At 36.6% G+C, this 25,041-nt stretch overlaps 1 protein-coding gene across 3 annotated transcripts in view; it reads right to left on the bottom strand.

Annotated features, from left to right (window-relative positions):
* Themis (thymocyte selection associated) overlaps nt 1-25,041 on the bottom strand; it is a 176,330-nt gene that overhangs the window by 114,098 nt on the left and 37,191 nt on the right. For all 3 annotated transcript variants that reach the window (XR_003711309.1, XM_028766458.1, XM_028766459.1), the window contains exon 2: nt 15,340-15,501. Coding sequence is in view for 2 of the 3 variants with exons in the window: in XM_028766458.1 (XP_028622291.1) it covers nt 15,340-15,501 (162 nt within the window). In the remaining variant the exon portion in view is untranslated. The remainder of the gene's footprint in view (nt 1-15,339; nt 15,502-25,041) is intronic.

Raw genomic sequence — 25,041 nt, 5'->3', positions numbered from 1 at the left:
GTAGGTTGGGAGAGAGAGAGAGAGAGAGAGAGAGAGAGAGAGAGAGAGAGAGAGAGAGAGAGAGAGAGAGATTGAGATTCAGTGCTAAAAAGGTTGAGGCCAGAAGACCACAAGTTCAAAACTAGGCTGAACTACATAGTAAGACTTTGCCTTAAAACAAACAAAAATCTTTAAAACCATTTTTATTTTTGAACCAAAAATTTTAAGTCCATGAAGTTATTAATAATCAGAAGTAAAAATAAGGTATTTATTTAAAAGATTAATCATAGTAGAAATTGCATCAATGGCCATTATCAAGATAGATCTGATAAGTATGGGATATGCATGTGAGAAATTTAGAAAATAAAAATGGTGTGTTGAAGAATATTTCCTGACATAGGCAAATACACAGAAATGAACTTCAGTCTGTTCTGTTAATTCATGTGACTAACTGTGGGTGATACTCACTATACCTAAAAAATAATATGAAAAAATACATCACATACAGAAGATGTCAAGTAGTTCTAGCATTAAAATTATAGGGTGTTTTTATTACTTTTCCTTCATTTTCTCACATTTTCTAATTTCCTATAAGATATCCATATTGCATATCAAATTAGGAGAAATTTATATACTTTAAACTTCAGGGCATAAAAATGTATTCACCAATGTACTCTATTTCCTTATAATTGTTATTCCCTATACTTTCTTATAATTCCTTATAAGTATTAAGACTTAGAGAAATCAAGTAGTTTTTTTTTTTCCTTTGAGGGAACAGACAGTCACATACAGACAAGGAAATATCATGCCCTATCCAAAAAAACCCGACTCATTAATCTATGAAAAACAATGGGAAAGCCTTAATTGATGTTATGACAGAAGAAAATCTGAAAAGGTTGTATTATGACATAATTAGAGTCACGTGTCATTTAGAAAAGGCAAGACTACAGAATCAGCAAAGGTACGGGAGCAGAGAGACTAAAAAGTGTGGCAAAGGACGCTCAAGGCGGCGAAACTATTTCATACGATACGATAATGCTACATATGTGTTATTATACACTTATCAAAACCCATAGAATGCACGACATCAAGAGTAACTGCCTAGGAGCTATGAACTTTGATAATGACCCGAGAGTATAGATTCTTTCACTGCAACTCTTGTATCACTCTGGTGGGACTGTTGCTCCTGGTGAGCACTGTGGCGATTGGTTTGTGGAGTTGAGGATGATATGGAAACCAGCTTGTGTTCCGATGACTCTCATTAAAAGAAGCAAGATAGAAGGCAGAATTTATACTACATTTACATCTAGATATTATAATGAAGGATATTATAAACAGCTTCTAAATCCTTGAAACAACATTGAGTATAAATAACATACTATATTACTATTCTGTTAACAGTCAAAGACCTGACGACCAGTATTAATAGTTTTCAAGGACAACCTAGATGCTTTCCTGATGGCGTTTCTACGATGGTGCTGTAAAGACAACAACACTGGGAGAATTACAATGACGTTGTCTTTGTACAGATTACGTACAGGAAAAGATGAGCAAGGATCAATAAAATAGAGCTTAGAGGGAGGCATCAAATATAGAATAGCAGCAGCTGTAGAGTTGTCGGTTTTCAATCAATTGTTTTCGGATAAACCACTGGTCTAATGCCAAAAAATAATGAACACTGTTGTGGTAATGTTTTAAAAATGGGGCTGCACCGTCCAACCATCTAAGCAGCGGTGGGCACGGCTCTGCTTAGCTCAGGCCATGTACGCCAAAACTAGACCCGAAAGACCACGGCTCGGGCTGGCCAGAAGCACGGGCCCTGGCACCCACGAGAAGCCAGCATGCGAGTTGATTCTGCCAATCTACCAGGCTGTCTCCACAAAGCTTGGCTAAATCCCAGACAATACCTGCCATCCACGTGGTACCTGGTATAAATGAGATTCTAAAAGCTTAATGATTATCCAATGCCTTTATGTATTAGGAAATGCTCAATCAACAAGATGCCCACACAATTAGAGTTGTGTACCAATATCTAACCTTAAAATATAAATCATTATCCAGGACTGTTCTGGACCCATGTGTGGTTCTCCGTGGCTCCTACACCTCTCCTCTCTCTCCTTGCTCCTCCTCTTCCTTCTCCTCGCTCCTTCCCACCTTAGCTCCTCCCAAATTACCGAGCTTCATTGTAAAATGTAGCGGGAAAAATATTCTGCTACACACATGGGTAGAAAGTAAAATACTGTTTTAACCTAGAATTTTAAAATCTTTTAGGTGATATATGTGAGTAGAAACTTAAAAACTTAGAAAAATAATCTATGTTTTAAATGTACAAAACAGTTGACCCCAAAATTAAAACAGTAAATTACGACAAAAAGCTGCCTTTCTTTTGCATGTTAATTTGTATTTTCTCTCATAGTTTGTACAGGGATCCCCTTTTATGCCAGGAAGATATTTTGTCTAATTGTCACAACTGAGTTTAATTTGGTTAAATAAGCACAGTGGGAATGACATGGCTTATAAGAAACTGACCCAGAAAATGTGGAAAACTAGTCCCTGCTTCTTTGGAAACAAGATCTGTAAGAAAGAGTTCTGTACAAAGCCACTCTGAACTCCCTTTGATCCTCACAGAAAGAGCAAAGCCTTCTTTACGTCTTGCTTCTTTTAACAAGCTTTTATCAAAAACAGAAGATCAAGATACTACTTACCAGAAAAGTATATTTTAAATATTATGCATAATGTCTTATCACATTGTTTTAGGAACTCAGACTCTAGACAAATGAAGAAGTGCCCATGATTATAAGCTGTGGAGGAGGGACCCACCTCAGTGTGAAGTTGAACCATAAGAGATTTATGCTTGTCCTAGGCTGCTTGCTACTGTGACAAGCACCATGACCAAGAGCAACTTAGGAAGGGTTTATTTCAGCCTACAAATCTCAGGTCATATCCATCACTCAGCAAAGTCAGAGCAGGAACTCAAGGCAGGAACCAAAGTAGAGGTCCTGGAGGAACCCTGGTTTGCTTTGCATGGCTTCCTATGCCTGCTTTTCATATTGCACAGACCCAGATGCCCACAGGTGGCACTGTCCTCCCATTTAGCTGGGCCCTCCTGTATCAATCATTAATCAAGAAAACGCCCACACTTTTGCTTACCAGCCAATCCTATGGAGGCATTTTCTCACCTCCTCTCAGAGGACTTGACTGTGTGTCATACTGACAAAACAAAAACAAAAACACCTAGCCAGCACTCTGTTACAGAGCTCCAAACCTTAGTAGACCCCTAGACCTTAGCACAACTGACTTTATGATGGAAGTAACATCCAGGCTGAAAAACTCAGTAAGTACACAGCACCACCTGCCAAAACTAGAATAAAGGCTTACTCCATCAAAGTTCATATAATTCTGGGAACATCTCAGACCATACTAATCTTGCTTTTTGGCTTCTTTAGTTCTGCTCCTGGCTAACTATTGTTGTTACCTGAAGTATGTCAATCAAGAACATGTCTTTTTTATTATTATTATTATTTAAAAGCTCACCTTGAGAAAGGCTCAGGCTACAATGGTATCTCTAGCATGATCTGTAGCAACCATCTGGCTAATAAAGACTTTCTATTGACTTAAACCCATGTCTGAGCAGTCTTCTCTGGTGAATAACATGTAACACAGTCCCACTGAATGTAAGATTATAGTTATCCCATGAATTAAATATATCAGTCTCCAAATAAAACAATGGGAAAATTTACTTCAACAAATGTTAATGACTAAGTCATTTCCAAACCCAGGCAAAAATCTCATATTTATTTGATATTTGTTATCATTTTACCAAAACCAATTTTATTTAGAAGCACTTTTATAGGGCTGTTTTAGTCAATAGTTAGCTAATGTTTTTTAAAAAACAAAACAAAACCCTTTTCATATGCTCAAAAAGCAAGTGAGATGAGTTTTGTCTGGAGTTTCTGAATTTGGAGGTGATTTTTTAAATACAGCACTACAGAATACTTTAATGTATCTATTAGAAATGCATATATTATTCTGTAACTCATTTCTATTGGACAGATCTAGTACAGATTTATGTAAAAATCATTTACTAACTACATGACTTTGTGCAGGTTATTTTCCCTTTCATTGACACTAATGTCAAATGCTGATTGATGTAACTTATATATACACACATGTATTCAAAATGTTGCTTGATGCATCATTGTATTAGCTTCATGCTGTGTGACAGAAGAGCTTGGATTTTGGAGTAACAGGGGATAAACCACCCCTGAGCTTTGCTTTAACATTTTCTACAGACTCCCTGTCTCCTGAAATAGGATTCCTGCACAGTAATGCAATTCACAGACTAGGATATAAAAATTCAAGGAGAAAAATTTCTTCAATCTAGTCTTGTAATTTTAGCAGCAGTTTTATGGATAGATCCACAGCCCTCCTTGAGCATATGGGTTTAGAGACACAATGTAAAAGGCAAAAGATTTATAAGATTTCAAGGGGAACCAGAGCATCAGAGATACAGTCTACAATTGCTGTTTGGGAAAAACATCATTGTTCATCATAAAGATGTAGGGTAACATTTTCTTCCAGGGTATTTCTCATGACTAACCAGGAGATGTTTATTATTCACACTTCCTCACACCACAAAGGAGGGATAAATCTTTCAAGAAACTAATCTAAGAATTTGGATCCTCCCTATAAACCAAATATGATGTGATTTACCAATCTATGCATATAATGCAATCAGCTACCAAGCATCAGGATATATTTTTGTTGTGTTTGGCAGCAACTGCTAAGTTTTCTAGCTCAGCCAAGAGAGCTGTCTTTGAAAAGAACAAACTGTTCTTCTTGGGCAGTTGGTTTATTCCCACAGAGAAATAGAATATTCACTTTTTATCTTTTAATATATTTGAGCATTTGGGAGGTGACATATTGATAGAATATTATAGAGACATATTGAAGAATATTATAGGATATGAACTGGTGTGTATTGAAAATTCACTCGCGTGTCTACCTTTTATCAAAGAAGATTTGTACCTGTTCCCTAAAACATCTCCCCCAAATCCTCACAATCCTTTCCTGTCTTGATGTGTGTTCGAGCCTAAGTTTTTAGAGCCATGCTCTTGCTGTAAAGGTCTGTGTCTTTTATCAATGGATTTTATTTACTCGCAAATGAAACTTTGTGGGATCATCTCCCCAGGTCTCACCACCAGAAATGAGTACTACCTTCAACACCGGGTAATGGAAGTCATCAAACTGATAAAGCAGGAGTCTCTAGAAATTACTTCCTATATAAAAACAACGAACTGCTTCTTAGAAATTCAGGACTTAGAAATTAACCAAGGAATTGGAGCAATCAAAGAAGAATTCATAAAAATGACTGAATCTCACAGAGTAATCAAGTCTCTATCTTCCATTGTCTCCATCCAAAGTGCCATGGTAGTTTTGAAAACCAGTAGCCAAAGAGAAATCATACTGTGGTAGGAGATGGCTGAAGGTTCTTCAGTCCCAATTCCAAAGAACTGCAATTATGTAATATAATTAATAGCAAGAAGAAGTATCAGGAGAGGAAGGGCAGGGTTTTTAGTATGTTTACATTCAGTTCTTTGAAACATTCTGATTTCAGGGTCAGGTAAGATTAACATAGGGATAAAAGAACCTGGTAACTTAAGTTAGATTCCTGAATCCACACAGTAGAGGGAGAGAACCAATTCCCAAAAGTTAGCCTCTAAACTCCACATGATCACTGTGACATGTATGTAACCCACACATGTTCAAACACAACAAATAAACAAAAATATATTAAAGCATATTCAGTTTTTAAGAAAAAGAATGAATCAGATCAAAATAAGTGAGAGACAGAGAGAGAGAGAGAGAGAGAAAGACAGAGACAGACAGAGACAGAGAGAGAGAGAGAGAGAGAGAGAGAGAGAGAGAGAGAGAGAGAGAGAGAGAGAGAGAGAATGGTGTATACATGGGGAAGAAGGGGAGGGAGATCTCCAGGAGGATGGGGAGGGGATAGGCGAGGAGGGACTGGAATGGAGGAGATGGAGAATCCACTGAATCCATTAGAAACTGTGCCTGAGGAAGCCTAGACATCAAACTTCACAGAGAAATAATCTGTGTAAGTTACTTTAGATTCAAGGAAATTAGGTTTATAGAGATAAAGTCATTCAAATGATATCTTACAAATAAAGATAACTAGTCACATTTGAAGATAACTGTGGCTGCACAGAGTATGAAGAAGACAAAAAGTGAACATGACCCCAAAATCTATCAGACACAAATGTGCACAGGAAGATGAAGTTACAGGAATATAAACAGAGGCATAGAAAGACACAGATCAAGAAAAACTCATAAAACCGTCCAGGTTTGACTGTTTTTAAAAGTGAATATCTGAAAGACACTCAAAATTAATTAATCCAAATTATATTATTATAAATAAAAATGTTCCTTGTATTCTTCAAGACAAACACTTTGGATTCCTTAAATATCTATGAGGTGTGTGAGCTGAATAGTCTAGTCTGACATTAAGTACACATCTGTGATTTAGGAAAGAAGCCTGGGCGGAAGAGGATGGCTGTGCATCTGCAGATACAAATGCCAATGAGATTCTGTGTGGGAGATGAAGCTGGAGTGGTACAGCCCAAGAGACAAGAAGAGGAAATTCCGCTCTAAGGAAATCCAAAATGCCCACCAGAAAAACTAATTTACCAACTCATAAAAAATTGGAATTTTATCAAAGCTTACCTAGCCCAAGGCAAGGATGATAATGCTAGCTCATCTAGCCTTCTACTTTAGAAAAGGAAGATAACCATCTGCATAAAAGCAGCCCACTGTAGCCATCCTGTCCCACCTAAGGTCAGGGCAGGCTTTCATGAAAGTCATAGTTCAGAGGCACAGGCTCAACTTGAGAATGAGACCTACAGAAGATATCTCCTCATCCTACAGCTTGTCATCTCCTCATTATAGGCATACATAGTGCCTGTCACACTATATATGTCTCAGCAGCTGTCAATCATGGCTGGTTAACAAGAAGAAAATTATAATGCATACATATTCAAGTACACATTTTGATGAAACAAAATAAGCACTGGTGTCAGGCTCACATATATGAGTCACTCTGAGAACAAGAGTGCTTCTGATGGGCTGGCTAATCGATTTGTTATGAACTGGGTGGCGGGGGGAATCTCAAAATCTTGTAGAAAAACAAGTAGGAAATATAGCAATGCATCTTAAAAATTCCAGAATATCCAAGGACCATGAAACATAAAAGAAACAAACTATTCATGGTAGGAATGTCAAAGAATGGATTATGAAGAAATATGAAGAAATTGTGAGAAATATTTTTCCAAATTAATGCTAGACATAAAAGCAGACTTAGTAAAGAGATTCAGGGAAGCCAGAGGACACGGAGAAGGGCAAAGGGTAAAAACAGCATCTCAGCATACTACAGAAAATGTACCAAAGATCATTCTGGGGGATGAAACATCTATGATCAGACACAATAGGCGTTGAATCTACTAGAATCATGAAACCAGACAGAACAGTGAAATTCATAAAGTATTTAAAGAAAACAGCCCACTGACCTCAGTCCACAAATAGTGAAATTATCCTTCAAACATGAAAGAAATGAAAACACTCCCTGATAAAAAATAAAGGGACTCTGCTGTCAGTAGAGAACTGCCTCACAAAGAAAGGGCTAAAATTTATTTCATGTGTGTGTGTATAAATGTGTGTGTGTGCATGTATGTTCATGAGTGGATGCATGTATATATGTGTATGTGAGTGAGCATAACCATGTCTATGCATCCATTTGCACGTGTGTGTGCATGTATGCATGCATGTATGAGTATATGTGTATGTAAGTACATGACTGAACATGTGTATGTATGTGTATGTGCATGGACATGTCTGTGCATGTCTGTGTATGTATACATGTATCTATATGTAACACACAAAAAGCTCTCCTTTAACACCTTTAAAAGATCAAGAAAATAAAATAATATTTGGCTAGAGTAATAAAAACAAAGAGAGAAAGTAGACAGAAGTACCTCAAATCAAACTAGACTGAGGTCTCTGAAGATCTAGTGTCACTACAAGTACTAGTAAACACACCATATGAACAAACACGTTCTCAGCATCTTGCTAGCCTGCTTGAAATAGTCACTTCATCAAAAAACACAATGTGCTGAAACTCACCAAAGAAGGAACAGGATATCTCAATAGACTTATATTTATCAAAGATATTGAATTAATAATTAATGACTTCCAGACCAGAAAAATTCCAGGCCCAGATGTGATGCACCACTAAGTTCTTCTAAATATTTAAGAAACAAATTATTAAATATGCTGTAATAGTTCCTAAAAATAAAAATGGAGTGATATCTTCTGATTTAATCTAGGATAATCCTAACATTATACTAATGCCAATGTAATAAGAAAAGAATACTATATAGCAATATAGTTTTCAATACATTAGCATTACTGTGAGTGTAAGAATCCATGAAAATATCATCAAATTAAATCTTATGTAAGTAGAAAGAAATTATACTTTATGATCACTGTGGTTTTTTCTATTTACTGTGTAAGAATGGTTTGACATTTAAAATTAATTAATATGATATATCATATATACAAGCTAAAGAAATATATATACATATATACATATACACATATACACATATACATATGTAGACATATTTACACATACACACACATAATATATATATATATGTATATATATATATACACACAAATACATATATACATTCTAAAGAAAGCTAAAGAAAGAAACTGTTATGGTCATACTAATAGATGCAGAAAAAGTATTTGATATTATATCCACGGAGTACAAAAAAACGATAGCACAAACCTCAGCAAGACTTGCCAACACAATGGAAAGCTGGCTATTTAGATGGTAGTGAAGGCCAGAACGACCTCTTTTTGCCTTATTTTCAAAATTGCACTGGTCACCAATGGTAGGAGGCTCAAACAAAATTTTCTTTGTTCACAGATGACACATTTGTTCATGTAGAACATTTTAAGGAATCAACAATAAAAACAACAACAAATTCTAGTTAGTGTTGAATAAAACCATCCTTGAAAACAAGAGGACAATTAGAGCAAGGAAGAAAAGGTTATTTTTAAATATATCTTTTTATAAGCAATAGTCAAGCAGTAATTGAACATTTTAAAATGTCATTAATATCCTCAAAATGATGGATTGGTAAAATGATTTAGGAAATAAAGATGCCCATCACCAAACCAGATGACCTGTGTTCGAGCTTCAGGATACATCTGGTATAAAGAAGAACTGACTCTCACAAACTGTCCTCTGACACTTACGTGCACATCTTGGCATATGTGCAGCCTCCCCAATAAATAAATGAAAATGTAGTAAAAATATTAGGTATTGTTAAATGCAATAGCTATAACTATATAAAAATATATATTACTTCTCTATGAATAAGAATATAAACAGCTGATCAAAGCAAAACTATCTAAACTGACAGAGTAATATTCTACATTTATGGATAGAAAGTTTCACTACTGTAACAAAAACTTACTTCTTCCCACCTAGTTCTGTAAATTAATTATAATTTCAGTCAAAATTCTGGGAAGTAATCTCATTACTTAAAACCTATAGTTGATATGAAAAGGCAAATAACCACAGAATAGGTAAAATTTCAAATAAGAATGACAACTTTAGAAACGTTATCTTAAATCAAGACTTATTCGAAAGGAAAGAACAGTGTAGGGAAGGTGATGTTAGAGAACATCTGAACAATGTGATACAATGTATAGCGTGGGAATGATTCATAGACTATTGTGTTTGTTGTCTTCCTTGTTCCTTGACGATTTGTATCTATTGTATTGCTAGTTTTTCAACCTAGAACTGACCTTAATACATGCATGTAATTAAAATGGTATAAAAGCAAAAAAGAGGAGGAAGAATAGGATAGAAGGTTAATGGGAGGGGGGAATGGGGAAAGGGGATAACTTCTGAATTGTCAATAAATAAAGTATCCCAATTTAAAAAAAACAGCAAAGAGAACAATTTGGTGATTTAACAACTTTAGAAGAAAATCTTTGATAGCCACACAGAAGATTAGAATCTAGACTACATGAAGAACTCAAAAACCTTAAGCTTCAAAATTCCTGAACAACTCACTCAATAAATGGACTAATGTAACTAACAGTTTTCAGAATATATGTTCAAAATCCTTAGGCATCCAAAAGAATACAAAGTCATATTGCATTGAGATTCCATCTTATTACTACCAGAATGATTATTATCAAGAAAATAAATAACAGCAAATTCTGGCATGGAAATATTAATTATTACAGTCCCACGAAAATAAATATGAAGATTGCTCAATAAACCAAGAGGAGGACTAAAATATGACCCAAATACATCACCTCGAGCTATAAGCCCAGAGTCTATAAAGCAACATGTCATAGAGATGTTTCCATCTGTATGTTTTGCTGCGCTGTATACAGTAGTCAAGTTACAGAATCATCCTAAGTATTCATCAACAGAAGAACTGATAAAGAAATTGTACTATCCTTGCACAGTGGAGCTATATTTAACCACAAAGAATTACATTATAACATTTGCAGAAAAATAGACATAGCTGCTGCTGGTGATGGTGATATCACTTGTTTCTGTTTCTCATTTATTTGTGGATCCTAGGTTTTCGTACAGATATATAAAATAACATAGAATATACATATATGTGTAATCATATTTTTATGTAGAAGCAAGAGTCTCCATGAAATGGGAATAAATGGGAAAGTGGAAGAGGTGAGGAGAGGAAGGAGGGAGAATGAATGTATCCAAAGTACATGATATGGTCACAGGAAATGAAGCCTATCACTATGTATAATGAATATATACCAATAAAAATTTGTGTTAAAAGTACTACAGGGCTTTTACATTTTAAAATATAATTGGAGTTTACATAAAATGTTTTCATGTAGAATAAGCATATGCTACTCTTGAGATTTGTGATAAATGACCTTGATACTGGTCTTTTCCCTTAGTAATAATAAAGAAGAAACATTTATATAAGATTTTGAGTCTTTTTTTGGAAGAGAACATTTGCCAATCATCCTTAGTCACCTCTATTTTAATTCTGACCATTACAATAAGACTCACTTGTAAACATCTTTAAACTTTTTACTCAATTAATGAAAAACTATCATGCTAACTGCAGCTCAAAGGAAGTACCAAATAGTTAAGAACTTAGGCTTTAGCCACTAGCCAAATGTTTTCACTAGTCCAATAAAAAACTATTCTTTTCCCTGAAAATTCTGAACATTTAAACTTAGTGAATGTCTATTCTGTACATCTTGTTCTAATCACTGAGAATTACAACGATAAATGATTTTTTCTGTTCTTAGCTACTTTGCTATCTATTAAATCATGGTAGTCCGACAGACACAAAATTAACTCCAAATACATATAAAAAGCAAGACATGAAATAATAAAGGCATAAAAATATTTAAGCTGGTGGGAAACCATATGCCACTACCACAACATTTTGGAAGCAGAAACAGGCACTCTAAGTGTGTTTCAGGGCTGGATGTTCTACAAAGGAAGTTCCAAGCCAGAATGGGCTACATAGTAAAATCCTGTCTCAAATACACACACACACACACACACACACACACACACACACACATTCATAGATATGTATATATGTAGGACCGTGATGGACGGCCTGGTTTCTGATAGAGCATGGACTAGAAATTGCTGGTGACCCCGGGTAATCCGAAAGGACAGCATGCATTTTGCCATGCTCCCAGACTCCAGGCTCCTGACACAAGGCCGAAGACCTCCATAGAGTGGGGTCCTCTAGTCATGTAGGACATAGCCCCTCCACAGGTAGAGGGCGTGTCTATAGGCCACAGAGTCCTAAGACAGATCTCCATATTAATGAGATACCTAAAGGCCAGAGGGGCATAGCCAATTAAACATTCCTTCCCAGACCCTCCTCCTTGCAAAAGATATTTAACCTCAGGCCTGTCCTGAAAATGCCAGGGTACAATTTTCATCCATTTTCTGCCATGAAAATAAATATCAAGACCATGGACTGTTTTTCTTCTTCGAAATCTGTTGTGGGGATCAGTGGAGCAGGTCTTCATCCATAGAACCATCACTTAATTTCCCACAGAAGAACTCTCTACATTCCCAGCTACAGAGACCAAGCAAGCAGTCACCACACAGCCAAGCAAGCTGCAGCAACCAAGACAAGAACTCTCCTCCTCACCCTCCACCCTTCAACTGTAGGCCAATCCAGCCTGTACGCCCCCACTTAATTCTTGGCCCTTCTGCAGCCCCTCAGTGATGCCTGGGGGCCCAAGGGCCTGAGAACCAGCTGGTTCATGGCCACCTTTTGGCCCGGGGACCCCCAAGCCAAGAGCTCTGGCTCCCTGTGGTACCTCAGACTGTGCTCTCTCACCCTTGGAGCAGAGTCCCACAGCTTCACATAGCCCCATGTCTGCCTAGTCAGAGCCAGCGTGGAGTGAGCATAGTCAAATTCCCATGCCTCCGTCCCCATGAGAGGCCCTAGCCACATGGCAAGACAGACTGGGGACCCACACATCAACCCACACACACTACAACCCAACATGTGTATATATGTATATATGTGCACATGTATGTGTGTAATATATGTATGTATATACACATATAAATACACATATATGCATACATACATGCATGCACATGTATAATACACACATACATATGCGTACACATATGCATACACATACGCATACACATACATATACATATATGTATGGAGAGAGTGACTACATCTAACTTTGTTACTTAGGTATGCTTGCTATAAAGCAGTGGTTCTCAACCTCAAGTTCATGTTAGTAGTACCTTGGGAGCTTTGAGAAAACTTCATGACCAGACTTCATTCAAATAAATCAGGATGCATCCTGCATCTTGACTTTCTAATCTCCCTAGATGAGTTCATTGTGCAGCCAAGCTTGAAAACCATCATCATAAAAGACTAGAAAAATATAAAAGAATGGGGTAACCTTTTGGTGGAAAGGGACAGAGAATTAGAGCACTTTCAAGAATCTTCTCCTTAGTATAACTAATTTATTTTTACTTGCCAAACATTAGGTCAATTATAACATTCTCTGAAAAGCACTTTCCGACTTTCCCCATGATATCAATAGGAATCTTAATAATAGTAATATAAATTATCACTATTTTATGGACTGTACTATATTCCACATGCCATAACAAGCACTTTAATTATGCTTTGATATTATCCTACTGAAAGATACTAGGAGACAAGTAGCAGTATTAGTATTTAATTTTACATACAATGAAAAAGATAATTTGTCAAGGTAATACAAAAAACTTGGTGGAATTGGTTGTAGAACTACAAAATGTATGTTCTGAAACATGACCTACTGATCCTATCTTACATAGCCCAGGCATATGTTAATCATACTGTGAAACATTGTATTATAATCCTATGTGATTTTTCATTTGCTACTCACTTGTTCATCCAATTAACTGGTTTGGAATTTATTCTCAATGTAGTTGATGATAGAACTATGAAGACTGGAAATTAGTAGTGCAGAGCACACATCAGCAAATGTCTTGACTGGCCAAATCTTACTAGCCACTTCTTTTTATAAACAAAGTTTTTTGAGCCACAACCATGGCCATTGGTTGACTAATTTTGTTACCTGCAGTGACCTTCATGTTGCAAGATTGCTGTAGAGTAGTTATGGCAACAATCTTATTACAAAGCCTTAAAATTTACTGTCTGAATATTTACAGCAAGTTTGACAGCCCACGGTCTAGAGCACAAGACAAATAAATCTAATGACCACCCAATGATATGCGTGCTGTGGTACACAGAGATGGAACATTAGAAAAGTACATGTAAGGGTAGGTTGTAGGGCAATCAGTTCCTATAAGGCATGGTGTTGGAAGCTTGGTACAGTTACCTGGATACAGAGGAGCATCCACATCAGTAACATCACGTCTATAGCGAGAGAGGCAAGTGACTATTTAAATAATAGAATAAGTATGTTTACTTGATGCAAAAAAGCTTTATATACCACATGAAAATGTAGTTTGATTTTATTTTTATCATTTTATTGAAGAGGGATATATGGGCAGGGTCTTGTTATGTGGTCCAGGTTGGCCTTGGAGTCATGATCTTCCTGTCTCAAAGTACTGGGACTAGACACATGCATCGTCATGCTCAGCTAAGAGATTGCCTAACTATCATTAGAGTATTAGTATATCATCTAGAGAAACACATGGCAAAATGCACTTCTAGAAACAGCAGCTCTGCTTGTTGCACAGTAAAATGACTACCATTAACAATTCCGCACTTACACTTCAAAATAGCTAATAGATAAGTTCTTAGAGTTGTCATCATAAGGAAAGACGAAATAATTAATAATATATAAATTTTAGCTCAATTTAAACATTATGTATACATGAATGTATGAAAATATTACATTACTTCATTAATGTGTTTATGTTGCTATGTATCAATTAAAAAGAATAAATTTAAAGAAACATTAGATATTTATAAATATTCAGTTGTTAACTAAAATGACCAGTTCTTAAGTAAAAGAAGAATGAAAAATGCATAACAGGTTATCCTTTGTAGATATTGAATTGATTGACCTATAAGAATTTTATCTTCTTCAACCCACACAACACACAGACTAGCTCAGGAAGCTAGCACCATTACAAACTAGTAATCCCAGCACTCTGTAGTCCAGGCAGGACAATCTTGAGTTCACGTTCACCTGGATTACTTGGTGAGAACCTGCCTCAAAACAAGAGAAATGTTGTGGGATATTTGATCACACTGTGAACCCCAAGACTGCGAACTGGCAAAACCTTGTGGTGTGTCTCCGCCCTAGCATCCATCTTTAGCACAGAGCTTTTAGTTTATTGTTAACAAGTACTTGTGTGGTTCAGCCCTTGCACACACCTTAAATCCAAGAGCTAAATAAAGTAATTCCTCTGTGAAGAAGCAGAGCCAGCAACCAGCTCACAGGGAGTGAGCATAAGTAATGAGAAAGGAGAGACATTAAGCTGGAAGGTATTTAAGACAGAGAAAGAAAAAAAGCTTTATTCTTCTGAGATGCTGGTGGAGTAGGAGGGTCAGCTGGGTGCTTTCTCTGCCTTTCTGACCTAGCAGGCTTTCACAACAGTATCTGGCTCCTAAATCTTCATGTGCTAAAACCCAGTGGCTGGGATTTTTGTTTTCTAAAACAACAGAGAAATGGTCAGAAAGTTCTGTTTTTTATTGTTGCAATCATATATAAAATACTAATAATCTGTGAAGTGGTTGCAATAGACTATACCTGGAAAATTCATGGGCAGCTCAAACGGTTTCAGAGACTCAGAATCTCCAATATCACCCTCACAAATTTCAGCCATTATCTTCTTAATTTTGAGACCTGTGATTTTAATCACTTCTCCTGTTGACAAACAGCATTCATTGCCAAACATCTCATAAACAGACCCTGAAAAGAAAGAAAATAATCTTTTTTTTAAAGGTTCAAAAGTGAAGAACAAAACAGATGTGAAACCCTAAGTGTAAACCAACTTGTTTGTTTGTTTTGCTTAATTGAATTTATGGTTTCCCCATCCCCTTTAGCTCATTTACCCAAGGACAAACCACAGTCACCCCTTCCCTGCTAGGATTTTTGGTACATTTTGCCAGGTAACAGAATTAGCCCATGTAAGTCAGTAGCAATTTGAGTATGCACTGCAAACAAGGCTGTAATGAAATTCAAGACCCAAAGACAGAGAGGCCTGTATACCAGGACTTCATACTAACAGCTTCCTATTTATTTTTCAGATCTGGTCCTTGTCATCAGCGTGAATTTAATTCTTTTTGCACATTTCCATCTGTTGCTTATTGACAAGTTGGAAATAACACTCAATACGTTTATGGCAATAGGTGGCAGACCAACCTAGCAAAACAGAGAAGAATCACTTCGGTTCAGGATCTCAGCCTCCTTGACAAACCTTTCATCACAGATGCTAATGTTAAGGTTTTTGTGCCTTTGTTTTCTTTCTGTGTCTCCCAATACGAGGAGAACAGGCAGTGGAACAATCAACCGATGAGCTCCACAAAGATGAGTGACTACAGTTCTGGACAGTCAGCCTTAGTCTAATGATTGTGTCACAAATGAACAGTAACTTATAATTGGTGTAAGAACATTACAGAACTGCAGGCAATCAAATAGGATAGCAATTTGTCCCTCTCTTCATGGTGGCTCAAAGCTTCTTGACCATACTAAATGTAAGGTTATGAGGACAAAATGCGTAGCTTTGTCTTCTTTCTGGATTGTCCTCTTTTAAAAAATAAATTTTCTGTTTCTCTTTCTTGTTTAGTGTCCTCACAGACCCTGATATGATATATGGCAAGATACTGTAGCTCTTTCATAGCATTCATGGCTCCTGTAAAAATTTCTCAAACTGGAATCTCATGCAGTTCAAAATGCTCTGATTGTATCCTTGTCTCAACAGGTAATCAGAAGGGACTGGAAGTCCATAGGGACAATTTGCATAGAGGCACAGCCACCCCTAGGCAACCTAAGAATACAGATGTCCATCAGACAGAGACAGAAAAAAAAAACAGGCGGGGAGACTATAGTGAGTAGTGACTTTCCTGATTACAAACAAAATGATAATCACAAATTAAAGAGCAATTTTCTGTGCTAGCATTTGCATGAAGTTCTTATCCTAATATTAACACAAGAAGCCACAGGGCAGGGAAGATGCTAACAGCCTAGGTGGACTTGAGGCCCCCAAGCAGAAGTCCAACCTGTAAACACTACCATCCTGTGCAGAGAGCTGGTCCTGAAGGCCAGCTTGGCTGGTCCTTGAGCTTTTAGGTTCTGAGCCACAGCCACCTTTTGATTTCTCATACCTTTCTCTTAACTACTTGTATTCCTGTACCTTCATTAACCTTGCTACATGGAGTTACCAGTTTCAAGTACTTTATGGAATAAGCTGAAGTATAAAATAAATAATTTTTAAAAAAACATGGCAATGCCCTCTGTCAGTGACTTCAGAACACATATCTGCTATGATAAATCACATATTCACATTTCATACCACTACTATTACATCATCCTGCATTTAACTTTCTATGAGTTTAGTTTTTATTATTCCCAATTCAAGTTTAAGGTTCACTGGAAAAAATATATTACATTATACTTTTGTATGATTACAGCACACCTTTCCATCTGTAAACCAAATATGTTAGGCCTCGTGATTGGTAATATGGATCAGGGATAATATATAAAGTCTTTATCCCCAGAAGCCTGGTCCTGCAGAGTAAACAGGTAGATAGACCATTGCGGAAAAACCAAAAAGAAACTTCTAGAAACTTTAAGCAGTGTATTAGGCCTAACCTAAAAGGAGGGAAAGTGTTTTGCTTTTGTTTTTAAGAAGAGATAGATGGAGAGACTCAAAAATAAACAATTTTTTTTATTAACTTTACACTGAACAAAACAATGGTGTGAAGTAACCTTAAAGTCAGGGAATCTACATTTCTAGTTATCAGGGTCTGGGAACAAATACCAATTTAATAAGAGGTCATTTGTACTCTAGACATTAACTACCCAAACTGTAGTCCACCGTGTCACCCGGGAGCTTGTTAGAATCTTGGTCAGACTTGCTGAATCAGAGCCTGCATTTTTAACAAGATCCCCAGATGATTAATAAGCACATTAAGCTTTGTAAAACATTGGTCTGGGCTGCAAGTACACAACTTGAAATAGCCTGTTTGGAGATTGTTGCAAAACCAATCAGAGGAGAATGTGCCACCCTCCCTCAGAAAACCTTGTGTCACTGAGGTGGGTAGGAGGAGCAAAAGGAATTGCAATATATGTTAAGGAAAGAGTTTAACCTGCGAAATAGGACATAATATAATTGAACACCTTTTAGCTGCAAGTGTTGAACTTAATTTCAGTACAATGAGTGTCTATTCTTCAATATGACTTATAGCCAACTGACTGGCTGGGAATGCCATCTTCTTTCAAAGGTTCAAAGGGATTCAAAATTCAAAAGATAAATTTGTGCAAAATTGTATCTCTATTTGTAGGAGCAAGATGTCAGAGAATTATACGACAACAAAATTATGAGTTTTAGCCACCACATGAAGAGCTTCTAGTCTCTCTTTAAGCAACTATCCATCTACTTAATAATAAATACTTCTTTTAATATTAGGGTAAGAGCATCACACAAATGCTAACACAGAAAACTTCTCTTTAACATGTTTAATCTTTTTTGTTTCTAACAAAATAGGAAAAGTCACTATTCACTATCCTCTCTTGCTTTCCCTCCCTGCCTCCCTCCCTCCCTGCGAGTCACCGGCCCTCCCTCCCTCCCTCCCTTCTTGCCTGCCTTTCTCCCTTGCTCCCTCTTTCTTTCTCCTTAGAAAATGTTTTATTTAGTCCAGGCTTCTCTTCAACTCATGTTGCAGCCCAAGAAGTCCCCAGACTTCGGATTTTCCTGCTTCCAGCTTCCCAGGGAATTACATTTTGTACTGCCACACCCATCTTACATGGTGTCAGAGATCTAACTACAGGCTTTGTGCTTGTAAGACAAATGTTCTACCAGACACACAACATCCTTGCCCATGTTCTGCTTGGAAGACTGCTCAGGGGTCATCAAAATTAAGAAATTATGTCAGTGACAGGTAACAAGGGCATGTAGCTACTTGTAGATCCCTGAAACAGGCAAGTTTCCCATATTTTGCTCTTACCAATGTAACACCTCCAAAAATATGTTTTCCTGCATTTTAATATAATGATGAATTTTAAAAATAGGCAACTTTCATATTCTCAGAATAATCAAGTATGTGTGATTGCTTTTTAAACCTCTGCTGAGATGTGTGTCTGAAATATGTTTGCTTATATATAGCCATACATATTCAAGTAGTTTTCATTCCATTTTAACCAGGATACATGTATTTTGAATATGCAAGTCTCGAATCTACTAAATCTTTACAGACTGATTCTTTCCAAGTCAGAGCATATGTATTCAGGATAATGCCAAACATCAGAGCAAACTGGAACAAAGCAGCCTGTTTTCAGTGATCAAACATTGGCCCTGAAGGCTGTAATGAAAGAGCCATGCGCCTTTGAAATCACCTTTTCTGTAATGCTACTTTGCTCGATAAAAATGACACATTAATATCCTTTTATGAGCTCATTCCTTGCTTGACAATCCATATAAGCAATGCTATGATCACATAGAAACAGCTGAAACAATTGGTTCAATAGACTTTTTTTCCCCTTCCAATTCTCCACAAAGTTAAAATATGTGGCAGTAGGGAAAGAAAAAGCTCCATTGTCTGGATGTTTTCTTTTCTGTGCTTAAATACACTATGCTGCAAACTATGCCACGTCCTTCATTCCTTTACCTCTTCATCGACCTGTCTAAGTTTGATCAACCCTAAATATTCAACTAACACTCATCCTCAAAGCCTCCTTATATCCAACCTAAAGAAATGCTCATTTCCTCCTGTGTTCTAATACCACTTTGTACACATTACCTGATTGACCTTTAGGGACTGTCATCATAACTTGAATTGGGACATCATTGTTTTAGTATTGACATAATGTACATTGGGGGATTTATTATGATTTCCCAGTAAATCAGTAACATGTTAATTAAATGTACAAACTCTCACCTTTCTATCCACACACCTATGATGGTTTTTGTGCCACACTAGGTGCCTAGTGAATGTTTTCATTACTAATCTTTACTGTAAATGATAAGTTATTGAAACTGTATCAGCATCTTTCTATAAGAGCATGTCCTATTCAAGGATCTGTGTGAATTGTATTTTCTATTGGTGTATTTACTATCAAAGTGATAAGCACATGTCAGATTGTCTGGCTGCCTTCTGAATATTCTAAAGAATATTCCAGGAAAGTGGTTCTTTGATGTGATTTCTATTTATTGTTTTCCATATTAGGTACAAAGGGTTGAAACTATGGCCTTATGCATGTTAGGTAATCAGTTCACAACTGAGCTATATTGCCATCTCCCTTTTCACTTATTATTTTGACACAAGGTCTCACAAAGCTGCCTAAGCTTGTCTAAAGCATGCTCCTCAACCTCTTGAGTCACTGGGAATACAGGTATGCACCACCAGGCATGACGGTTACTTTCCTTTATATTTGGCTTCTCTATATGCTAGACTTTACAGTAGCAATCATTTGAAGATTTGTAGTAGACAGGGATGAGTTAAGAAGTCTTACTTTAAAAATATAGTTGCCAGTAATTGTCTATGGTATATAAGCTAGTATATGACAATGTTTAGAGAGCCATACTAATAGACATATCTTTATAAATATGTTGGTGATTCTCTTCTCATGCATAGTATACATTATCAAGAAATAATTTTCCCATAAAGGAAGCCTCTAAATGTGAAATTATTATATTGGAATCATATCCCTAAATATTGTAGTTGATAAAATATAAAAGATACCATCAGAGAGAGCTGTTCAGCTTTGCTATATAGTTCACCACATGAATAAAGCTTAAAGGAACCATAACTGGAATAGACATTTGCATTCCCAGCCTTCTATAAAAAGATGTTCCTATCTACTATAACACCATGAAAGATTCTTCTCCACCATCTAAAGAATATACCTAAAACTAAATGAACATGCTGTTCAAATGCAGTGTTGGGATCACTGAGTACATGGATTAGCAAGCCTGTTGCTTAATTAACAGTAGGGTAAGACCCTGATTATTAATGAGAACTGATCTTTCAAGTTCATATTTTGCTCATACCAACATGTAACTCAAAAGAGTAGTAAAAGTAATGATAGCTGCACTCAAAAGAATCCAAGGAAAATCTCTACAGATGTGAAGATGGGCTTCTTCTCATTAATTAGGAGTTAAAATATTATCTAATAAGCCAAGCCTAAAAATGAGAGTGTGCAAGAGACTGTAGTGTATGTAGGTGAGGTTTTAAAAATCTATATTTGGGGCTAGGTATGATAGCACACACCTTTACCTTCAGGAGGCAGAGGTAGGCATATTTCTGTGAGCTGGAGGCCAGCCTGTTCTACATAGTGTCAAAAGCCATCTAGGAAAGGCTAAAGCATACAAGTGAATTTTCTGGAGATGGCCCACCATTTTGCATGGACTATGATGGGTGAGCTGTAAGTTGCATAGTCCTTAGGGACTTTATCCCAGGATTGCTTCCTGCTGCTGACATGCCTTTCCTGTCACTATTCCATAGTCTAATAATTCCTGGGCATTTAGCCTACTCTATTAGGCAGATTTTCTGCAGATCAACATGAAGATGTACTCTTATGTAGTAACGTTGTGTAGACAAATGGATGGTTACACAATTTCTGATTATGATTTTATAGAATTCTTAAATTTTAGCAAGTAATTTCAAGTCCCCTATAAAATAAAAGCTGCAAACAGGGCTCTGTAAACCTTCCTTTGTCATGAGCTAATTGTACTACGGAAAGAAAGCAGACTTGAAAAAACATTTACAATCAAGGAAAACACTTCTTCCAAGTTAGGTGTGGGACCATTATCTGATAACTAAAGATCATAAACTGGGAATGGACAGCTTATTTTAGGTATAAGACAGAAAATAAAATATTTACTAGTTTATCTATGCAAAACTTCAAAACTGATGAGACACAATCAATGTAAATGATTTGTCTCTTGACAAAACTAGGATAACTTGTGATAACTTGTGACATAAAAATTATTGTTTTATGTATTTGGACATATATTCCTGACCGACCTTTGCTTTCCTATACCCCAGATGGGACAAGCTGCTTTGCCTCAAGTTTTTAGACCTTGTGGGACAGACAATCAAAAAGAGAAGTTATAATGACTCTTGTATTTTTCTTAAATGTGATCAGTTATTTGGACTCAATCATGTACTGGCCTGGAAATAGCAGTCTTTATTTGAAATATTGGATCTGGACATTTTCAGACATATTTGGAAGTAAGCTGCAGTTCTCTGTGATGTTATGTTAACAAGAGATAAAGTTGGGACAGGATCTGGATTTCAAACAAGTGTTAATATATGTGTTAAGGCTCTTTTAATTGTCAAGTTAAGATGACTTTTGTTTCTTCTACAGTATTTATTGTAAATTGCATTGATTGTACACTTTCTAATTGTGTTAGTGTATTGAAACCTGGCACATCTGTTACGGCAGTCTAACAACCAGCTTTTGGTTTTTTGCCCTGAGTATCATAGAACCTTGGTATTCTGAGAAAAGCTTGCAAGTACTGGAAGAAGTGAGTCAGGCTTTAAGCAGAAGCAAGAGGGTAGTGGGCTTGATTATTGCTGGTATAACAGTTTTAATTGCATTAATTGCTAGCACCACTGCTTCTGCAGTTGCTTTGACACAAGAAGTTTAAAATAGCTACTTTTGTTAATCATTTAGTAAAAGAACGTTACTAATGTGTTGAATACACAAGAGGATTTAGATAGGCATTTGGAACATTGGATTGATACTCTTTATCCTGCTCATGTTATTGGAAGGAGATTCAGAGTTTAAGAATAAACAGCCATCTCGAGTGTCATGCTAAATACGATTGGATTCATGTTAGTTCTAAAATTTACAGTGGTAGTCATTATAATTAGGAAGAAGTTTAAAGACACTTTGGCATAATTCTGACACCTCTCTGAATGTTTTAACTTTGCATAGTGAGTTTATAAATTTAAAAAAAATGCTGATTTGCTGAGCGAGCAGATAATGCTGATAAAATTAACCATGGCTTGATGTCAGTATTTACATTTTGGTCAAGCTTCAAGAATGGTATACATATATAGGTTGATCACACTAGCCCTGGTTGTCCTGGGAGTGCTTTTATTCCTGCCCATGAGTGAAAGCTTGTTTTTAATAACATCAACATATTGGCAGCCAAAGCACATGACTTGAACCTGAAAATGGACCCTCAGATAGGGTTATTAAATTAGCAAGCTGACAAGCCAAGGATGGGTAAGATTCTACACAGAGCCTTACCATTCTAAGACAGAAGTGCATTGCTTTTGATTAATACATGACGTAGGAAAGGTATTCTTGTCAGAATAACCTAAGATAGGCTCAGTCTTGTTTGTGAAATAAGAAAGGGGAAGATGTGGAGAGCTTTTGGAGCTGCTTGGCAAGAATCTGACATGGTCCAAGGACAAGGTTGTTTGGCAGGAATTACTACATTGGTCAAGATCAAGGAAGTGGCCTTTAGGTAGGAATCTGACATTAGACTAGAGTAAAGAAGTAATTTTAGGTAGGAATCTAAATCTTAGACTAGAAATAGAAGTAATTTCAGGCAGGAAGCTAAATCTTAGGCTAGAACAAGGAAGTAAGCTTCAGACATAAAAATGACTTTGTACTAGAACAGGGAAGTAGGCTCAGATATTTTGGTCTTCCTGATAAGCTCTTAGAAACAAGGATCATGGGAGTGTTCATGGATCTTTGTTTTCTGCCTTGCTTGCTCTTTGACTATTTGTGTTTATTGTCTTGCTTGTTCCTTGACTATTTGCATTTATTGTATTGCTAGACCCTCAACCTAGAACTGACCTTAATACCTTTAATTACACATGCTATTAAAATGGTATAAAAGCAAAAAGGAGGAGGGGGAATGGGATAAGAGGTTTCTAGGGAAGGGAAATGGGGAAAGGGGATGACATTTGAAATGTAAATAAATAAAATATCCAATTAAAAAAACAAAAAAAATTATTGCTTGAAACTGATAAAGAACTTATGGGTGCTAATTAATGGATAATGAATGTTTAGTGACATACTAGTCCTAATCAAAAGACATGTAAACAATTCTGTTGTAACTCCTTAAACTTTATTGATCTATAACATGAATTATTGCCTTATGCTTATTTGAACTTATAAAATGTAAAAATGCTAAGAAAATCTTGTTATTAATTATCCTGAGAAACTATAAAAACTAAGAACCACAATAAAATGATGGTGTGACTTTCTTCAACTTTATCCAGTATCTTTTCTTTTCTCTCTGATTCATGAAGAGTTAATGAACTCCATGCCTCTTGCCTGACCTTCAAGGGACCCTTGAACCAGAGAAAAAGAGAGCCCAAGTGTAGCAGTGAATTAGTTAAACTGCTTTATGCTCCCAGCAGGTCATGATTCTAGCCACTTGCCAGAGGCCTCTGGATTCACTAATGAAAGACATGCACATGCAAGCTTAATTTTGATATGCCTTATTCATATATATACATATATAAATGTATATATATGAATATGTGGCTTCACATTTCTAATTCTCCCCTTGGCTAGCATACATTTTCCTCAAGTATTCTTGGCTTATTCCTGGCTTAACACCTTCCAAACTCTATATTTCATCTCTGCTACCCCATTACCTTCTGGGGAGCACCTCCCTGCATAGGACTGCATTCCATTTCCACCTACATTGCTGAATGGTTTCTCTCCTGCAGCTCTTAAATCTGATCCTTCTCCCTCTGAGTCATGTATCTTTGCCCAACCAATGCCTGTATGGCAATTTTTTATTATCATTTGAAGCCAGCTTGGGGCAGGGACCCTCAGGTTAGGAAACATGGCTTTTTGGGAGTCAAAAATAAGAAAAAGCATTAAAACCAATTCACTACACTCAAGTAGTTAGCTTCTTTTCTTAATCCCATGCAGCTATAAGCAGGAGTTAATCACCAGAAATAAGTGGCTTTTGGCCACAGAATAATAAGAGAAAGTTAAATTTCCAGAGGCCATCAGCTTCTGGCCCCCCAGAACCATAAAAGAATGTTATACGACAAGAGTGATCATCAGCCTTTGCTCTTCATCCTTAGCTATGTCTCATCTCAGTACCTTCGAAGGGTGGGTAAGGTCCCCGGCAACATAACAAGTTCCAGGCCAGCCAAGGCTACATACAGATACTGTATCTCAAATGAATTAAAATGAAATCTTAACTAACAAAATCAATGAAAGGCCTTAGGGATTGGAAAGAAGGAAGGAAGGAAAGAAAGAAAGAAAGAAAGAAAGAAAGAAAGAAAGAAAGAAAGAAAGAAAGAAAGA

The sequence above is a fragment of the Grammomys surdaster genome, unplaced genomic scaffold (genome assembly GCF_004785775.1).
Source record: "Grammomys surdaster isolate TR1022 unplaced genomic scaffold, NIH_TR_1.0 168, whole genome shotgun sequence".
Classification (NCBI taxonomy): domain Eukaryota; kingdom Metazoa; phylum Chordata; class Mammalia; order Rodentia; family Muridae; genus Grammomys; species Grammomys surdaster.
The sequence above is the reverse complement of the archived record's forward strand: the minus strand, read 5'-3'. Positions and strand labels throughout refer to the sequence as shown.